General features: G+C 44.5%; 1 protein-coding gene across 3 annotated transcripts in view; it reads left to right on the forward strand.

Annotated features, from left to right (window-relative positions):
- Window positions 1-12,453, forward strand: part of MAP3K8 (mitogen-activated protein kinase kinase kinase 8) — a 32,276-nt gene extending 19,823 nt beyond the window's left edge. For all 3 annotated transcript variants that reach the window (XM_029588623.1, XM_029588625.1, XM_029588624.1), the window contains exons 6-8: window positions 6,526-6,678; window positions 9,186-9,432; window positions 11,332-12,453. In XM_029588623.1, the coding sequence (XP_029444483.1) occupies window positions 6,526-6,678; window positions 9,186-9,432; window positions 11,332-11,459 (528 nt within the window). In that variant the 3' untranslated portion in view covers window positions 11,460-12,453. The remainder of the gene's footprint in view (window positions 1-6,525; window positions 6,679-9,185; window positions 9,433-11,331) is intronic.
- Window positions 12,454-15,123: the final 2,670 nt, after the last annotated feature.

Raw genomic sequence — 15,123 nt, forward strand, 5'->3', positions numbered from 1 at the left:
GTGTGTACATGATTAATGTAATGAGTTTAACATTAGAAACATAAAAAGTAGAGGGGATTGTCAGAGACCACTAGATTTTCATTCTTGGTGCCCAAGTTGTGATATTTAGAAGATCTATAGTTTAGGCAAGATGTTACGACTACATGCCTTTGAAATTAGCATATTTTATGCCTCTTAGAAGAGTGAATAAGCAATTCAGCAGAAATGGATGTATCCAAAGGCTAAAGTCTGTATTAAAATAAATATATTGTGTCTGCTCGATGACCCAGTGTCAAGTGCCATGCGCTGCCACGTGGAGGGAACTGGGTTCCATTGCCAGGCCAGGTTTCTGCTTCCATAGCATCCACAACCCCCAAGGAGGAGAAAGTTTGAATGGCGACATGCCATGTAATAGACAGACTTAGGGTCCTCATCAACCAGGATGAGAACTGTCACTCTCACTGGTTTGGGAGTGCGATGTAAAAACAGGGAAAATAATCTGTGTATGAAGGCTCTTGCTTCCATAGCCCAAAAGAGGCCAGTGTTCATTGAACTGGAAGCCCAAATAAGCAGGAGAAAAGAGCTAGACCAAAAAAAATCAAAGATTATCACACCACCAACCCATAAGAACATACGGAACACTGCAAAGCATAATTATGCAAGAAAGAGATATTTCATCCTAATCATAACATGGTCAACATTTCAGTCTCTCTATATTAATATCTATCTTTACAGAAAGAGAGATAAGGATATGAATATCTAGAGAGAGCGAGAAAAAGAGAAGGACAAATCAAAATGCATCTAGTAAAGAAAATTATAAATTGCACTCATCTAGGAAAGCAAACAGGCTAATTTTAAAACGAACACGCGTGTGCAAAGATACGCTGTAATTTTAAATCAGGTGCTCACTTGCATGCAGAACGAAAATTAGCAGGTAAGAACCGATTTTTCCTTTAAAACGCATCAACTGTGCTTAAGTGTGCTCCTATTTTTAAGAGGTTACTCGAGCACAGGTAACGCACATGGCTTCCAAAGGACTTTTTCAGCTTTTATGCATGTATGTAGGTGGCTTTTAAAACATGTTCACATGAGGGACGACCCATTTTTTCTAATTAGTCCACCAGTTTGCCCAGTTAATATTGAGGATTCTAGTCTGCTCTGGTTCTTCATCCTACACTCCCCCCAGTTGACCCAGACCTCTCACTCTAAAAATCTACAGACTTGCTCTTCATCTGGAGCAGCAGTAAAGTTTCTCGGATGACAAGCAGATGCACGCCATGGTTTCCGGTTTTAAAATCCAGAGATACACGCGTAACTGTTGGCCCCACCCTGAAATCCCCATGCCCCACCTATGCCATGCCCCTTTTCTACTCTCTCTTATTTTTGACACGTGCACCGGTATATATGTGCGTACATCGCGGCTTTTTAAAATCCACGTTGCTTGCGCATGCCCCACATACGTGCATATGTGGGCATTTTTGTGCGAGCAGTGCTTTTAACATCTACCTCAAAATGTTTGTCATCATCATGCCACAAGAAGGGAACATAGCAAGGATGCCCATTGCCTTACAGTGCTTTGAATCTGGCTAACATACCAACATCACACGTTATTGCACAATCCAAACACCTAAATTATTATTAGCACCAAAAAGCCAGCAGTATTATTTGGAAATGGCCATTAGATTTTAAAATCAATTGTTTCCTCTTGCCATTAAGTCAATATATTTAGATGGAAAAAAAAAATTGTCCAGAGCTTCAAGGACTGGAAAGAACCCACAGAGACTTCCCCAAATACAACTAATCTCCCAGATTGCAGAGATGGTGCAGATCAGAACTGAATTCAGATTGTGGTGAGGAAATAGTTGTGGTATAGTAATGACGCAGAATACAAAAGCAAAGGCAAACATCCGAGGATAACACCTGTGCACACTATGAAAAAACAAGGAGCCCACTGAAAGGTTGATCTTGGAGCAAACTCACGGCCATCTCTTCCTGTATCACACAGTCAAGGGCTGAATAAAGTGACAGGAAACCAGAAGTACTGCAAACTAATTAGTAGCTGAATCAAGAAGTATGTCAGTTTATTTATTTGTTGGTGAAAAGAGAGCCCATTTATACAAAACATTTTATAATATCAAATTGTAATAGCAGAGATTGTGTGGGGAATGATCTGAGGAATTAAAATGCATTTGTTGCTGAATACCCAGAGTTCATGGGATACACAGTCAGAGTAAAACACTTGTTACTAGAACCTACATGGTACCCCAGATTTGGAATTGCCTCCTCCCTGTCTACATTTGAACAGAATTTAGAACTGTTCAGTCCTCCATCATTCTACCTTTTCCTCTCTCTACTTTGGGATAGGGAACTTGCAACATAGAGGACCTCTCCGGTCCTTCACATCTGAGCCCAGTGGCTACTCACAGCCTCATAACTGCGGGAACCTCTCTTCCTTCATCCTGGGCCTTTATTGGACAGTGTGCGGAACTCCCTGGTCTCTTCCACACTCCAGTTCTCCTTGGGGTTCCCCTCATCTCAGGGCACCCCTGAGTCTCCTCCTTTTAGTCTTTCTGTTCCTTGAAGGGGAGAATTGCCTCTCCTCCCACACTCTTCCCAGCCAGTTCCAGAGGGGGAGGAGCCACTAGTTCATCATTCCTTGGCTTTGGGCCTTTTCCCTTGGGTGGAAAAGCCCCTACAGGGCCAACTCCATACTGGGAGGGGTCCTCTGGCTCCACCAGCCCATAGGCTGGCTACTCCAGGGCATAATACCCACACTAGTTTCCAATTAATAACATTACTCCCAAGGTTATAACTACTGCCATAATATAATCTCAGTAATAACTGCAAGAAATGTCTGATGCATTGGAGCATAGGCAAGGTATTTTGCCTATGCTATAAATTACTTGTTATTTAACTTGTTAAAGTTAAATAACAAGTAAAGGATCCTTATTAGTACTGTATGAATACAGCAGAATAATCCCAGTTAACACTGGGATCCCTGTTACGTTGTGGAAGATTATGAATGTAGCACCACAGTTAGATCTGATTAATCTGTAATTGGCTTATTACATTTTCTGAAAATCCATAATACTTGACTGCTAAATAATCTTGGAATATATGTGGGCAGCATTGTCTGCTCTGTTTTCTTAATGCAGATTTTCAGTTTACAAATGTACATGGAGTAAGCAAGCCTGTCATCAGTACTACTATATGCACATCTGTATACCTGGTTCTCTATTTTTACTCCATTTGTTAGTTGTGGGGGTTTTATTATTATTTTGCTCTTTTTCATTAAATTCTTTTATTGTGCATAGAAAGCCACAAACTCTGCAGAATGTGAATACAGCAGTTTGATTGTGGTTGAGTACCGAATGGCATTTCTTGTGATCTTATGACCGGTAATCATCTTCTTGAACTTTGAGCTAGCTGCGCTGTGTGAGTCAAGCTGACCAGCTGATTGTTATCAGGAGGGAGAGGAACCAGCCTGGCTGGATAGCTTAATGCTGGTTCCATGCCCTGCCGTGTAGAGAGTCCTGTTTTCAAGTGCCTGGTCAGCCAGGGCCAGGGATGCGGCATAGGCTGCGTTTTGCAGTCTCCGGGGGCAGGAGTCATAGTCAACATGCAATGGAGACACCTAAGGGTCTAGGTAATAAAACAGGAAGGTAAAAAAAAAAAAAAAAAGCTACCATGCACCTCAGTAAAAGTTTCCTGCGCACGTTAAAATCGAACTTAACATGCTATGCAAAAAAAATTGTTGCAGAAGGCACAGTAAAACTTGTCCTGAATACAGTAGTCTTAGTACTAACAAAAAAGTTTGACATCAGCATTAGTTGCAGCTTTTTTACTGTGGGCCAATTAGCCAGTAAATCCCTTTCCCTCCCATTCCCCACCCCTCATGAACAGGAGATCCTCCAATAGGCATCCCCCATGCTCCCCATCCATCCTGCTGGAAACATGCCGAATTATTCTGAAGTTGCTGGATCTTTTTGGGCAGGAGGGATGTCGGAGCCCCCTTGCCTGCACTGCGGCCACCGGTGAATGACTCCACTAAGGGCACCTCACATTAATGTATAGAGGGATTGTCTTAGCGTGTACGTTAAGGCCTTACTGCTTAGCATGCTACTTTCAGCACATGCAAAGTGCTCCTAACGTGCACATTAAAATGTATTGTATAGGCTCCCTAGCAGCTGGATTTAGGGCCCGGAAGGCATCCTACTGCATGGCCTCTGGCCAAGGGCTTTCACTGCAGTGACTGAGGGAATATGAGAGAGGGCGAAATCCCTGGGTAGTTGCAAATGAAAGCTCATGGCGCCAGACACTCCAGCACTGAAAGCCTAAAGGAGAAAGAGGAAAATGTCAGATCAAAAAAAAAAAAAAAAAAGGTGCGAGAGAAATCAAAGCTGAGGAGGAGAAAGTCCATGCCAAATAGGAAGAGGGAAGAACAGAGTTTTCTGGGAGAATAGGAAGTCTGATAGGCAGAGAGCGGTATAGACAGAAAATATATATAGCTCGCTCCTGGGTACTTCTCTGCTGAAGGAGGTTCTGTGAAGGGGTGACTGAGGTCTCATGCACTCACTGCACCCCAGGCTTCTTTAGATTATGGGTGAGCTTCAGCTTCAGGGCCATAGGCATTGATTACCTCCTTCCCCTAAAGAGTTCTTACACAGTTGTGAAGTTCCGATGCAACACAAACTTTAATGAGGACATTTTTTCAGTAAGTATAACTTAACATCTGGCATATTTCTATGGTGTGGCATCCATAATGTACAGCCAAACATTCCATGAATAAATCTGTCCTTCCCTTGAACTCTTCCTGGGATTCCCTCTGTTCCAGGGCTCTCCCTGGGGTAGTTCCTCCCCCACCCCGGACAGAACTCCTCTTTGTACCTGGGATCCACTGCTTGATCACTGCAGTTATCTACCCTGCTCCTCAATGTACCATGTTGGTACTGACTGTACTGTTTCCTCTGGGTGAGCACTGGACATGCAACTCTAGCTTCTTCTCCCAAGCGGCATCGGCTGGGTGCTCACTTCTCCAAAATGGTTTCTGCCAAGTTGACATTGGGTGAATTGCAAGATTTCCAAAACTGCTGGTTAAACCTTCAGCCACAGAAAAATCCCTAACTCTTAAAATCTTGCTTCTAAGCTCCCCCGCCGCAAAGGACAAGAACCTTGAAGGATCAACCAGTCCATCTTCTTCATTTGAAATTGTCATTTTGACGTACGCGATAAGACCCTTCCTACAGACTAAAGACATTTTATGTGTTTTGAAAGCAATAGATATTGGACCAAAAATTTAAAATCATTTTTAAAATCTTGATAACTAGACTTGAAAGTCCTGCAACTCATAATGGCAATTAAAAAATACATTATGTACTTAGTTTTGTGTTATTTTGAACCTGCAGAAAGATCAGATTAAACTCCATTGTGCAGCCAGGAGTTTTGTGTGTGAAACGTTGTGCGCCTCCTTGTCAACAGCATAGAACAGGATGGATCTAATATGCAATATGCATGGTGTTGTGGAGGAGGAGAAGCCATGAATCTGTCTGATCACCCACTTACTAGCATTAGATTCTCATGGATTCTTTGCAGATAACTTTTCTTGGGCCATCATAAGAATTATGCAGATATTTTGTTGTTCATGTGCTTTCCAGGACTGGCTGGGTCCCTTCTGATGTCTGACATCTGAAGGAAGGGCCTTGTAAGTTCATGCGTAAGAATATTTTTGGTGACCTCTCTTTTTTTTTATATTGGTCCAATAAAAGAGACCTGCAAAGAATCCTGCTTTCTCCAGAATGGATAACGGCCGCTAGAGCTCTGCACTGCAGAACAGAAAGTGGTAAGATGTCATGTGATTCATGAAAGAGACATTCATCTGCGAGAGACAGTACAGGTGCACGGGGTGCCATGCGTTAATTTATCTTCTGTGATGATACGTCATCATCAGCCTTTGATTTATTATGATGAGCTGTGTACTACCATATTAGCCTCTGGTGTTAACCGTAGCGCTGTTATGTTTTTCTGTGATAATTCACAATATTCCCTGAGGTGACTTTCAAAGGGTTTGTCCAGCTAACGTTTGGAGTTAGCCGGACAAAACCCTGATGTTTAACGTTTTCTCTCCTGCTCACTGGCTAAATTTTGCCTGGGCTAATAGTTGCCCAGACAAAATTTAACTAGCCAAAAAGAGGCAGCAATGGGGGCATTCCCTGGATGCGGTCTAACGTTGCCTGACCATTGCTGATATTCAGTGCTGGCTAGCCAGAGTTACCTGAGTACCTCTGATTGGCCAAAAAGCAGACCTGAGTTAACCATGCAGCTTTGTCTGGCTAACTTTCCCTGCAGATGGCCAACTGAATAGCAACCTCTTTGTGGCATTGTTCCTAACTGTTAATACAAATGTTAATGTCTGTCTGGGAGTAATTAATACTGTATATTGTTATGGTACTCTTCCCTTATTTTCTGTGTTCATGTTGCAGAAAAACCGTAACGGCAAACGTCTGTTTGTTAGACTAGGTGGTCTAATATGCTCTTGAATTTTTACAGATTTATATGAGTCCAGAGGTGATCCTATGCAGAGGTCACTCAACCACAGCTGACATTTACAGTCTGGGAGCCACCATAATTCACATGCAGACAGGGAGCCCCCCCTGGGTGAAACGGTACCCACGTTCTGCATATCCCTCCTACCTCTATATAGTAAGTATCACAGCACCGGCAGTATATCACATTGGTTAATCAGACTCCTCAGTCTAGTGCTTCCTATGTGCCCTTCATTCAGCAAGCTACAAACCGAGTGGTAGATATTCAGCCACTATCCAGCTGAGATAGTTAGCCAGATAAACATCTCCGCCTATCTTAGCTGGGATATTCAGTGGTGCGACTGTGCTGAAGAATTTACCCAAGTGTCTAAAACAGTGTTTCCCAAGCACACCGGTGTGCCTTCAGATCTCATCGGGTTTGCCAAGGAAAAGTCACCACTCCATGATGTTCACAGTCAGTCCAGCACCTGATCTCTGCTCAAAGCGCCTCTCAGCAGCAAGAGACACCAGTGGTGGCTCTTAAATTTGTAGGAGCTTCTTTCTGAGAACATGTCATCATGCACGCCTCTTCTTCCTAGCTGCAGCAGGAACCCCCAGATTGTGGTCATTAATGGGAAGCATGCAGGGCAGGGATAGCTGGGACTCACTTTGTGCAGCAGAGAGCAGCTCTTCATCTTTCCAGTCCCGAGCCTCCTCTGTTGAGTGCTCTCAGCCTCTGTCCTAGCCTCAGACTGAGTGAGATAGGGAGTGTGTGCACGGAGCACTGGATGTGACTTGCTGCAAGGGTTAGGACTAGCAGCAGTGCAGGCATTCAGGCAGCCACTTACGGCAGCCCAGGTAACTAACTTAGGGCTGGATTTACTAATAGCGCCGGGCTCTTTGAATCCCGCAGTAATGGGGGGGGCGAAACGGGGAGGTGGTCCTGTGTAGTTATTCGGCGCGAAACTGGCAGCGAAAAAGACGCATACCTTTCGCTGTCGGCGAAGTCTTCGTGGCATCAGCCCCGATTCCTCCTCTTCCGGGGCTGACGCCGTCCCAACTCCGCCCCGATCTTGGTATCGCGTGCGATCTGCTTGGAAAATGACCCCCTTAACCGGCTGCACACAACACACCAACTTCTCCCTTCTCCTGCACTTGTATACAGAGGGAGCTGGCTGATTATAATGGGTTCATATGTGTTTCCACCCCCTTTGTTTTAAATTTTGGGAGAGAGATTTGTGAGGCTTCCCATTGCTTCCCTAGCTCTTATTTTGGCCATACAAGTCCTCTGTATATCCTTACTGACTGCTCCATGTATATGCCTTGGGCTTGAAAAAGTTGGGAAACATTGATCTAAAAGTTAGCCAGTTAAATTTATCTAGCTAACTTTTGACCTGCTCAATAGCAAGTCTAACTTATCCGGCTAACTTAGGGCCTGATTCATCAAGGCATTTTCCCATAGACAAAGAATGGGAGAAATAACTTAGTGAATCAGGCCCTTAGCCGGAAAAGGCTGAATCTCGCCATTTATCTAGCTAAGTTAGCAGGATAAATAACAGCACTTTCATACCGCCCACCACTTAGCTGGATAACTATTAGCCAGATAAATAATTATCTGGCTAGGTAGCGGCCACTGAACATGGCCAAATATTCAGACAGCACCATTTAGCCAGCTAAGTGCAAGGTGATGCATATAGGGAAAAATAACCTATGCTATAGTTACACAATGTTAGGTTCCATATTAGGTGCTACAACCCAAGAAAGAGATCTAGGCGTCATAGTGGATAACACATTGAAATCGTCGGCTCTGTGTACTGCAGCAGTCAAAAAAGCAAATAGAATGTTGGGAATTATTAGGAAGGGAAAGGTGAATAAAACGGAAAATGTCATAATGCCTCTGTATCGCTCCATGGTGAGACCTCACCTTGAATACTGTGTACAATTCTGGTCGCTGCATCTCAAAAAAGATATAATTGCGATGGAGAAGGTACAGAGAAGGGCTACCAAAATGATAAGGGGAATGGAACAGCTCCCTTATGAGGAAAGACTAAAGAGGTTAGGACTTTTCAGCTTGGAGAAGAGACGGCTGAGGGGGGATATGATAGAGGTGTTTAAAATCATGAGAGGTCTAGAATGGGTAGATGTGAATTGGTTATTTAGCCTTTCGGATAATAGAAAGACTAGGGGACACTCCATAAAGTTAGCATGTGGCAAATTTAAAACTAATTGGAGAAAGTTCTTCTTCACTTAATACACAATTAACCTCTGGAATTTGTTGCCAGAGTATGTGGTTAGTGCAGTTAGTGTAGCTGTGTTTAAAAAAGGATTGGATAAGTTCTTGGAGGAGAAGTCCATTACCTGCTATTAATTAAGTTGACTTAGAAAATAGCCACTGCTATTATTAGCAATGGTTACATGGAATAGACTTAGCTTTTGGGTACTTGCCAGGTTCTTATGGCCTGGATTGGCCACTGTTGGAAACAGGATGCTGGGCTTGATGGACCCTTGGTCTGACCAATCCAGGATCATGAGCAGCAATACCCCAGCTGAGTTACACTCTGCTGGTTGGCCACCTCTCAACCCAGAAATCAGCCTGTTGATGATGGGGAAAAGTGGATGTTGAGACCCCAGCTCTTCACAGCAACCTTGGCCCATAAGCACTGTATTTGTGTGTTTTTTTGACAGATCCACAAGCAGGCGCCACCGCTGGAAGACATTGCTGAGGACTGCAGCCCAGTCATGCGGGAACTGATTAAAGCCTCGTTAGAAAGGAACCCGAACCAGAGGCTTTCCGCCGCAGGGTTACTGAGGCACGAGGCCCTGCACCCCCCGCCAGAAGAGCAGCCCCGCTGCCAGAGCCTTGACTCGGCCCTTTTTGAGAGGAAGAGGCTGCAGCCAAGGAAAGAGCTGGAGCTGCCGGAGAACATCACTGGTGCGCTATCAGGCTTATTTCACAGCAGCTGGTTTAGAAATGTACTCAACTTTTATTCTGAGACCCAAGCGGAAATCAATTGTTTAAAGCTTCTCTGACCCCATCCAAGCCTCTTTTTCCATTATGAAATGAGGGAAGGATGAGGAGGACCCACCTAATAGCCTTTTTTTTTTTTAACATGAAAAAGTTTATTTTTATAGCTCCCAATCAGCATGCACTGGCCCTCCATGTGAAGCAGAGCTGTTTCACATTGCATTATGAGGTGCTTTGCTGTTTGGTTTCACCGGAAATCACTGCACAGTGCAGCTGGACCAGCTCTGCTTCATGTGCCAGACCCTGGTAGCTCTGATCCACTGCTGGCAAACCCTCCCTAATCTCATGCAGAGTGTGAAAATGATCTCCCTTGGCAGCATTATGCCATGATCTGCAAAGTGGAAGGCGGGAACTTGCAAGTCCGTCCAAAGGAGAAGGTGTTCTTATTTTAACAGAATAGTTATGGCGTTCTGAATGGCTTAAATGTAAAACAAACTATGTGCCAAGAGATAATTCAAAACTGCCACTAAGTGGTGCATTTAACTGGTTAACTTTGTTCAGATATTCAGTTGCAGATAACCTGCTAAAGCTGTGCTTTGATATTCAATTAAATCTGGAAGCACAAGTTTTGTGCAGTCAGATTTAGTGCAGCCATTTGGGCGGACAAAGTTATTGGCACAGATTTAACTGTTTAGCGCTGAACATCGTTCTAATCAGCCAAGTCTGAAAAGCCTGTCCCAGCCATGTTTCATGCCCCCTTTTTTTCTGTCTGGCTAATTCTGTGCATGCAACGATTTCATGCGGATAGATTTTAGCCAGATGGGAGAGTAATTTTTAACCAGTCAGATTTTTAAGCATACAAATCTTTGAATATGGATCCCTAAATGAACTGACCCCCTTTAAAATGCTCACCCTAATTTTAATATGCTATTTAGAGCAGGGCAGTTCAGTGAGCGGCGCAGCGAACCCCAGAGCTGTCTCAGCACCTCAAACAAAGAGCTCTGTCCCCTCCGGAACGTGTCACACCTACATTTCTGAAAGGGTGGATTTTCCCTTTCTCGTGGTTTTATTCCTAGGTCTCCTTCCTTTCATGTCTTCAGAATGGTCGATTGGTTATAGCTTTACGTTTGTTCTGAATTGAAAGGTGGTGCACTTTTTTTTTTTATCATGGTCAAACTCTGTGCCTTTCAAAATCTTCAGGAGCGTGCTTGGTTCTGAACTCCTGCATCACACACAGCAGATCCCAGAACCTTGTTGGAATTTATATGATCATTTATAACCAAAGGTTTTATATATAATATAATATACTGTATGTATATATGTGTGTGTACACACAGAAACCTCCTGGCCCCTCTCTCTCATACAGCGGCAGAGCAAAGTGCACTTAATGCTCAGTCTTGAGCATTCTTTGGGTAGCTTACTGTTGTGTGGTTTAAATCAGCTCACACCTTCTAGGAGTGATCCAAATATTCCAGACTTCTGCTGTTAACAGACTGAGGTCTCTGTGAGAGGCATCAGCCTAATTGCTGCAAGCCCCTTGAAGTCCTTCTGAGAAATGGCTTTTAGCACCTGGGTTCATTGTTGCATTAGGATAGAAATAATATCTCTTTAGTGAGTGGCTGGGATGGCTTTATTTACAGGAAAATTGATGACATTTTAAAATGTAAAATAGCATGGGAAGGGGAAGATGCCAGTGGGAGGAGGGGGGGCAGGGCAATGCTAAGTAGGTAGAGCTTTCAAAACTCCACCTACACCTTCCACTGCCAACCAGAGGCACACATTTTCGATAGCACTGCTTCTGTAAGTGGAATTGCTCATTTTCCTTAAATGCAGAGAGTTTAACCTGATGGCCCATTTTCCTTGCAGACTCCTCGGTGTGTGTGAGCGAAGACTCAGAGATGCTGCGGAGGCAACGTTCGCTCTCTCTGGACCTCGGCGCTCTGGCAGGTTATTTCAACATTGTGAGGGGACCACCCACCATCGAGTACGACTGACTGCAGAGCATGTATAGGATGGGAAGTGCTGCTAACTGGAAAAGTGCATTTTTCTCCAGTACGTGAAGTCTTTGCAACGTGCAACGCTGTGAAGTGAACCCAGAGACTCCAAAACGGTGCTCCTGAACAACTTTCTGTGTTCCTGTTATATTGAGAGTGGAGACATGATACCCTCATGTGATATCTTGTACAGTGCTGTGTGCACTGAGAACCTTATGTAAATAATCTTTTGCAGTCAAAGGTTACAGAGAATCATCACATCACGTTACAGTCCAAACAGAAAAAAGAAGGAGAGCAAAGAAGCATAAGGAACAGAACCGAGATGTGTGTCTCTTGTGCGTTAGATTTTCTCCTCTGGATTTTTCCCGCATATACCAGGAGTTATGAGCAATCACATTAATGGAATCTAAAAGCGTATAATGTCTTTTATTTACCTTGAATGTCCCTGATTTAGGAGATTCTGCAAATGTCAAGCTATACTAGCTTAGCTGTTCTGTGCGACTGTAGCGCTGTTAAGCAGTTGGTGACTTTGTCATCACTAAGCTAAATCTGTGTGTCCCAAGGCAAGTGCACAAATACCGGTGAATCTGACAGTATGTCGTAAAACCCCAAAATGTTCCCATGGAAAATGTAACTTGCGTTGTGCATGCTATGCCGTAACGCATGTGTAAAGCATAATGTTCGAATGGCACAGTAGTAAGACTGTGTGTAAGGTACATAATTCCGTACATCCCATGAGATGAGTGCGAAGTTGTAGAAAATTCTGGAATGCTTGGGACCACGCTTTCTTTCAAGCATTTCCTTATTGACATGGCACACTACAGTGTGTATGCATGCCATATATCATGTGAGACATACTGTGTATGTTGTACCTCAAAAGCCCTTTAAAGCATTTGTTTAAGAGTGCTGTTATCCAGGGTCTGGCACGGTGGGATATCGTTGGTGGCATAAACTGTGTATTGAATCAGTTGAATAATAAAGCCAGTAATATTTCAGTGCATTATTTATTTTATTTATTTATATATGCAAGCTTAGTTCTGTTTGACAAATTCCACCATGAGACTCCTCAGGAAATTAGAAAAAGTCATGGGATAGGAGGCAGTATCCTGTTGTGGATTGGTAACTGGTTAAAAAAAAAAAGAAAGGAAACAGAGGGTAGGCCAAAATGGTCCTTTTTTTCCAGTGGTGAAAGGATCTGTGCTAGGACTAGTGCTGGTTAACATATATTTAAAAATGATCCAGAAAAGAGAGCAGTGAGCAAAGTGACATTAAAATTATTCAAAGTTGTTAAAACATGAGTCGCTTGTGAGGGAAAGGCAGGAGGACTTTGAAAGACTGGAGGACTGGGTATCCTAATGGCAGGATATAATAACACCTCTGTTATCGAGCCATTCTGTGACCACACCTTGAGTACTGTGTCCAGTTCTGGTCACGTCTCAAAAAAGGTATAACAACAATAGAAAATGTACAATGAAGGGCAATAAAAATGATAAAGGGGATGGAACAACTCCTTATAAGGAAAGACTTAACAAGTTGGGGTCTTCATACGTCAGGGAGTGAGTATTAGGCAATGGAATTTCCTATTAGGATATGCTGGGTTCTTCCAAGTTACCAAGACGGGCCACTGTCAGAGACAGGACGCTGGGCTCGATGGATCCATGGCCTGTTCCAGCATGACACATGTTATTTCCTTATATCACTTACAATTTATTTTGTTGTTAATGCCTTCTACAGAGTGCTTTGCCTCCTGTACGTATTCTGGTCAGTGATGAACAATGCAAAATGTTAGTATTTTTTTTCCTAAATGTTCTTCGTGATTTACGTTTTTGTTACATTTTAATGAGTATCCTGGAAATTAAAGTCTGCATGGTCCATGTGCACCACATCGTCATGTTCAAAACATTATTTACGATCTAGGATCATTTTCCTTCTGATTTTAATACAATTGGTGGCTTCCTCCAGATCTACACGAAAAGTTGAGATAAACTGTCTCACAGAAATAGTGCAAAGTTTAGGGAAAAAAGGGGGGGGGGGGGTGAGGGGATAGTATTTGAATACTATTAATAATAGAGAATAAAGAAACATATAATTGTAACTGGTTATGAATTCTGCTTGCATAACAAATCATCATCATCATCATTTTTTCATCCCAATAATGCATAGCGACTTCATCCTGAGTTTTAAAAGTGGCTAATGTTAGAGGCGCATATATAATACTGGACACACAGAAACTTCTTGGTCTCTTTCTTTCTTTCATATGCTGCCAGAAATACGAATACCTCTTCAGTGGATGGGTAACGTGACTATTTCCAGCAAAACTGAAGTTTTCCAAATGTAAATAAAAGAGCATATGTCACAAGGCGTCTCGTCCAACCTTCTAACTCCTGTTTAGCTGGAAGGCATACAGCATAATGTTTTTTGTACCCTTCTTTGCTTAAGTCATTGTGGATTGGTGCAGATAATGCATCCTTGCATATGCTTTTTTTAGACTTCCACCCTATTACTTTGGGCCTACAGCATATGGCAAGTTGTCCTTTTCAACCTTTCATCCTAGAGCGGCGGTTCTCAACCTGGGGTAGATTTTCAAATAGCGCGAATAGCCTACTTTTCCTGGCGCATCAGGCGCAAGCAAAAGTACGCTGGATTTTAGCGGATACGCGCGGAGCCACTAAAAACCTGGATCTGCGCGCGCAAGGCTATGGATTCTGTATAGCCGGCGTGCGCCGAGCCAAGCAGCCTACCCCCGTTCCCTCCGAGGCCGCTCCGAAATCGGAGCGGCCTCGGAGGGAACTTCCTTTTGCCCTCCCCTCACCTTCCCCTCCCTTCCCCTACCTAACCCACCCACCCGGCCCTGTCTAAGCCCCCCCCTTACCTTTGTCGGGGGATTTACGCCTCCCAGAGGGAGGCGTAAATCCCCGCGCGCCAGCGGGCTTCTTGCGCGCCGGGACGCGACCTGGGGGCGGGTACGGAGGGCGCGGCCATGCCCCCGGACCGCCCCGGGCCATAGCCACGCCCCCGTACCCGCCCCAAAACGCTGCCGACAGGCCCCCTAAACGCCGCGACGACCGGGCCCGCCCCCCGACACACCCCCCTCGGAGAACCCCGGGACTTACGCGAGTCCCGGGGCTCTGCGCGCGCCGGTAGGCCTATGTAAAATAGGCTCACCGGCACGCAGGGCCCTGCTCGCCTAAATCCGCCCGGATTTGGGCGGATTTAGGCGAGCAGGGCTCTGAAAATCCGCCCCCCTGTGTGTAAACACCGGCAGGTGTGTTGCGCACTTCCTGGTCTCCTGCTGCTCTTCCCTCCCTCTCCTCACCCCAGCAAAATACACACTATTCTTCAATGAACACTGCTGCCGTTTCTGTCCGTGCTATCGGCACATTCAAGCCCGGAGTGGAACAGCAGCAGTGTTTGTGGAAGCCAGCAACAGCAACATGGCTTGTTCTTCTTCCCAGCCCGGCAGAGGAATTGATGTTTACCAGGCACGCAGGAAGAAGAAAGGGCCTTGCTGCTGCCGCCACGGATGTTTAGCTTCCAGTCAGTGCCTCTGACTGGATGCTGTACATGATGCCTGAGAGCCCGGCCGTCCGCTCCAAAAGCATCAGTGGCCACCCTAGGGGTAAAAGTTGCTTAGCACCGACAATGTTTCAGGCAGGAGCAATGG

The sequence above is a fragment of the Rhinatrema bivittatum genome, chromosome 2 (genome assembly GCF_901001135.1).
Source record: "Rhinatrema bivittatum chromosome 2, aRhiBiv1.1, whole genome shotgun sequence".
In the NCBI taxonomy this organism is placed as follows: Eukaryota; Metazoa; Chordata; class Amphibia; order Gymnophiona; family Rhinatrematidae; genus Rhinatrema; species Rhinatrema bivittatum.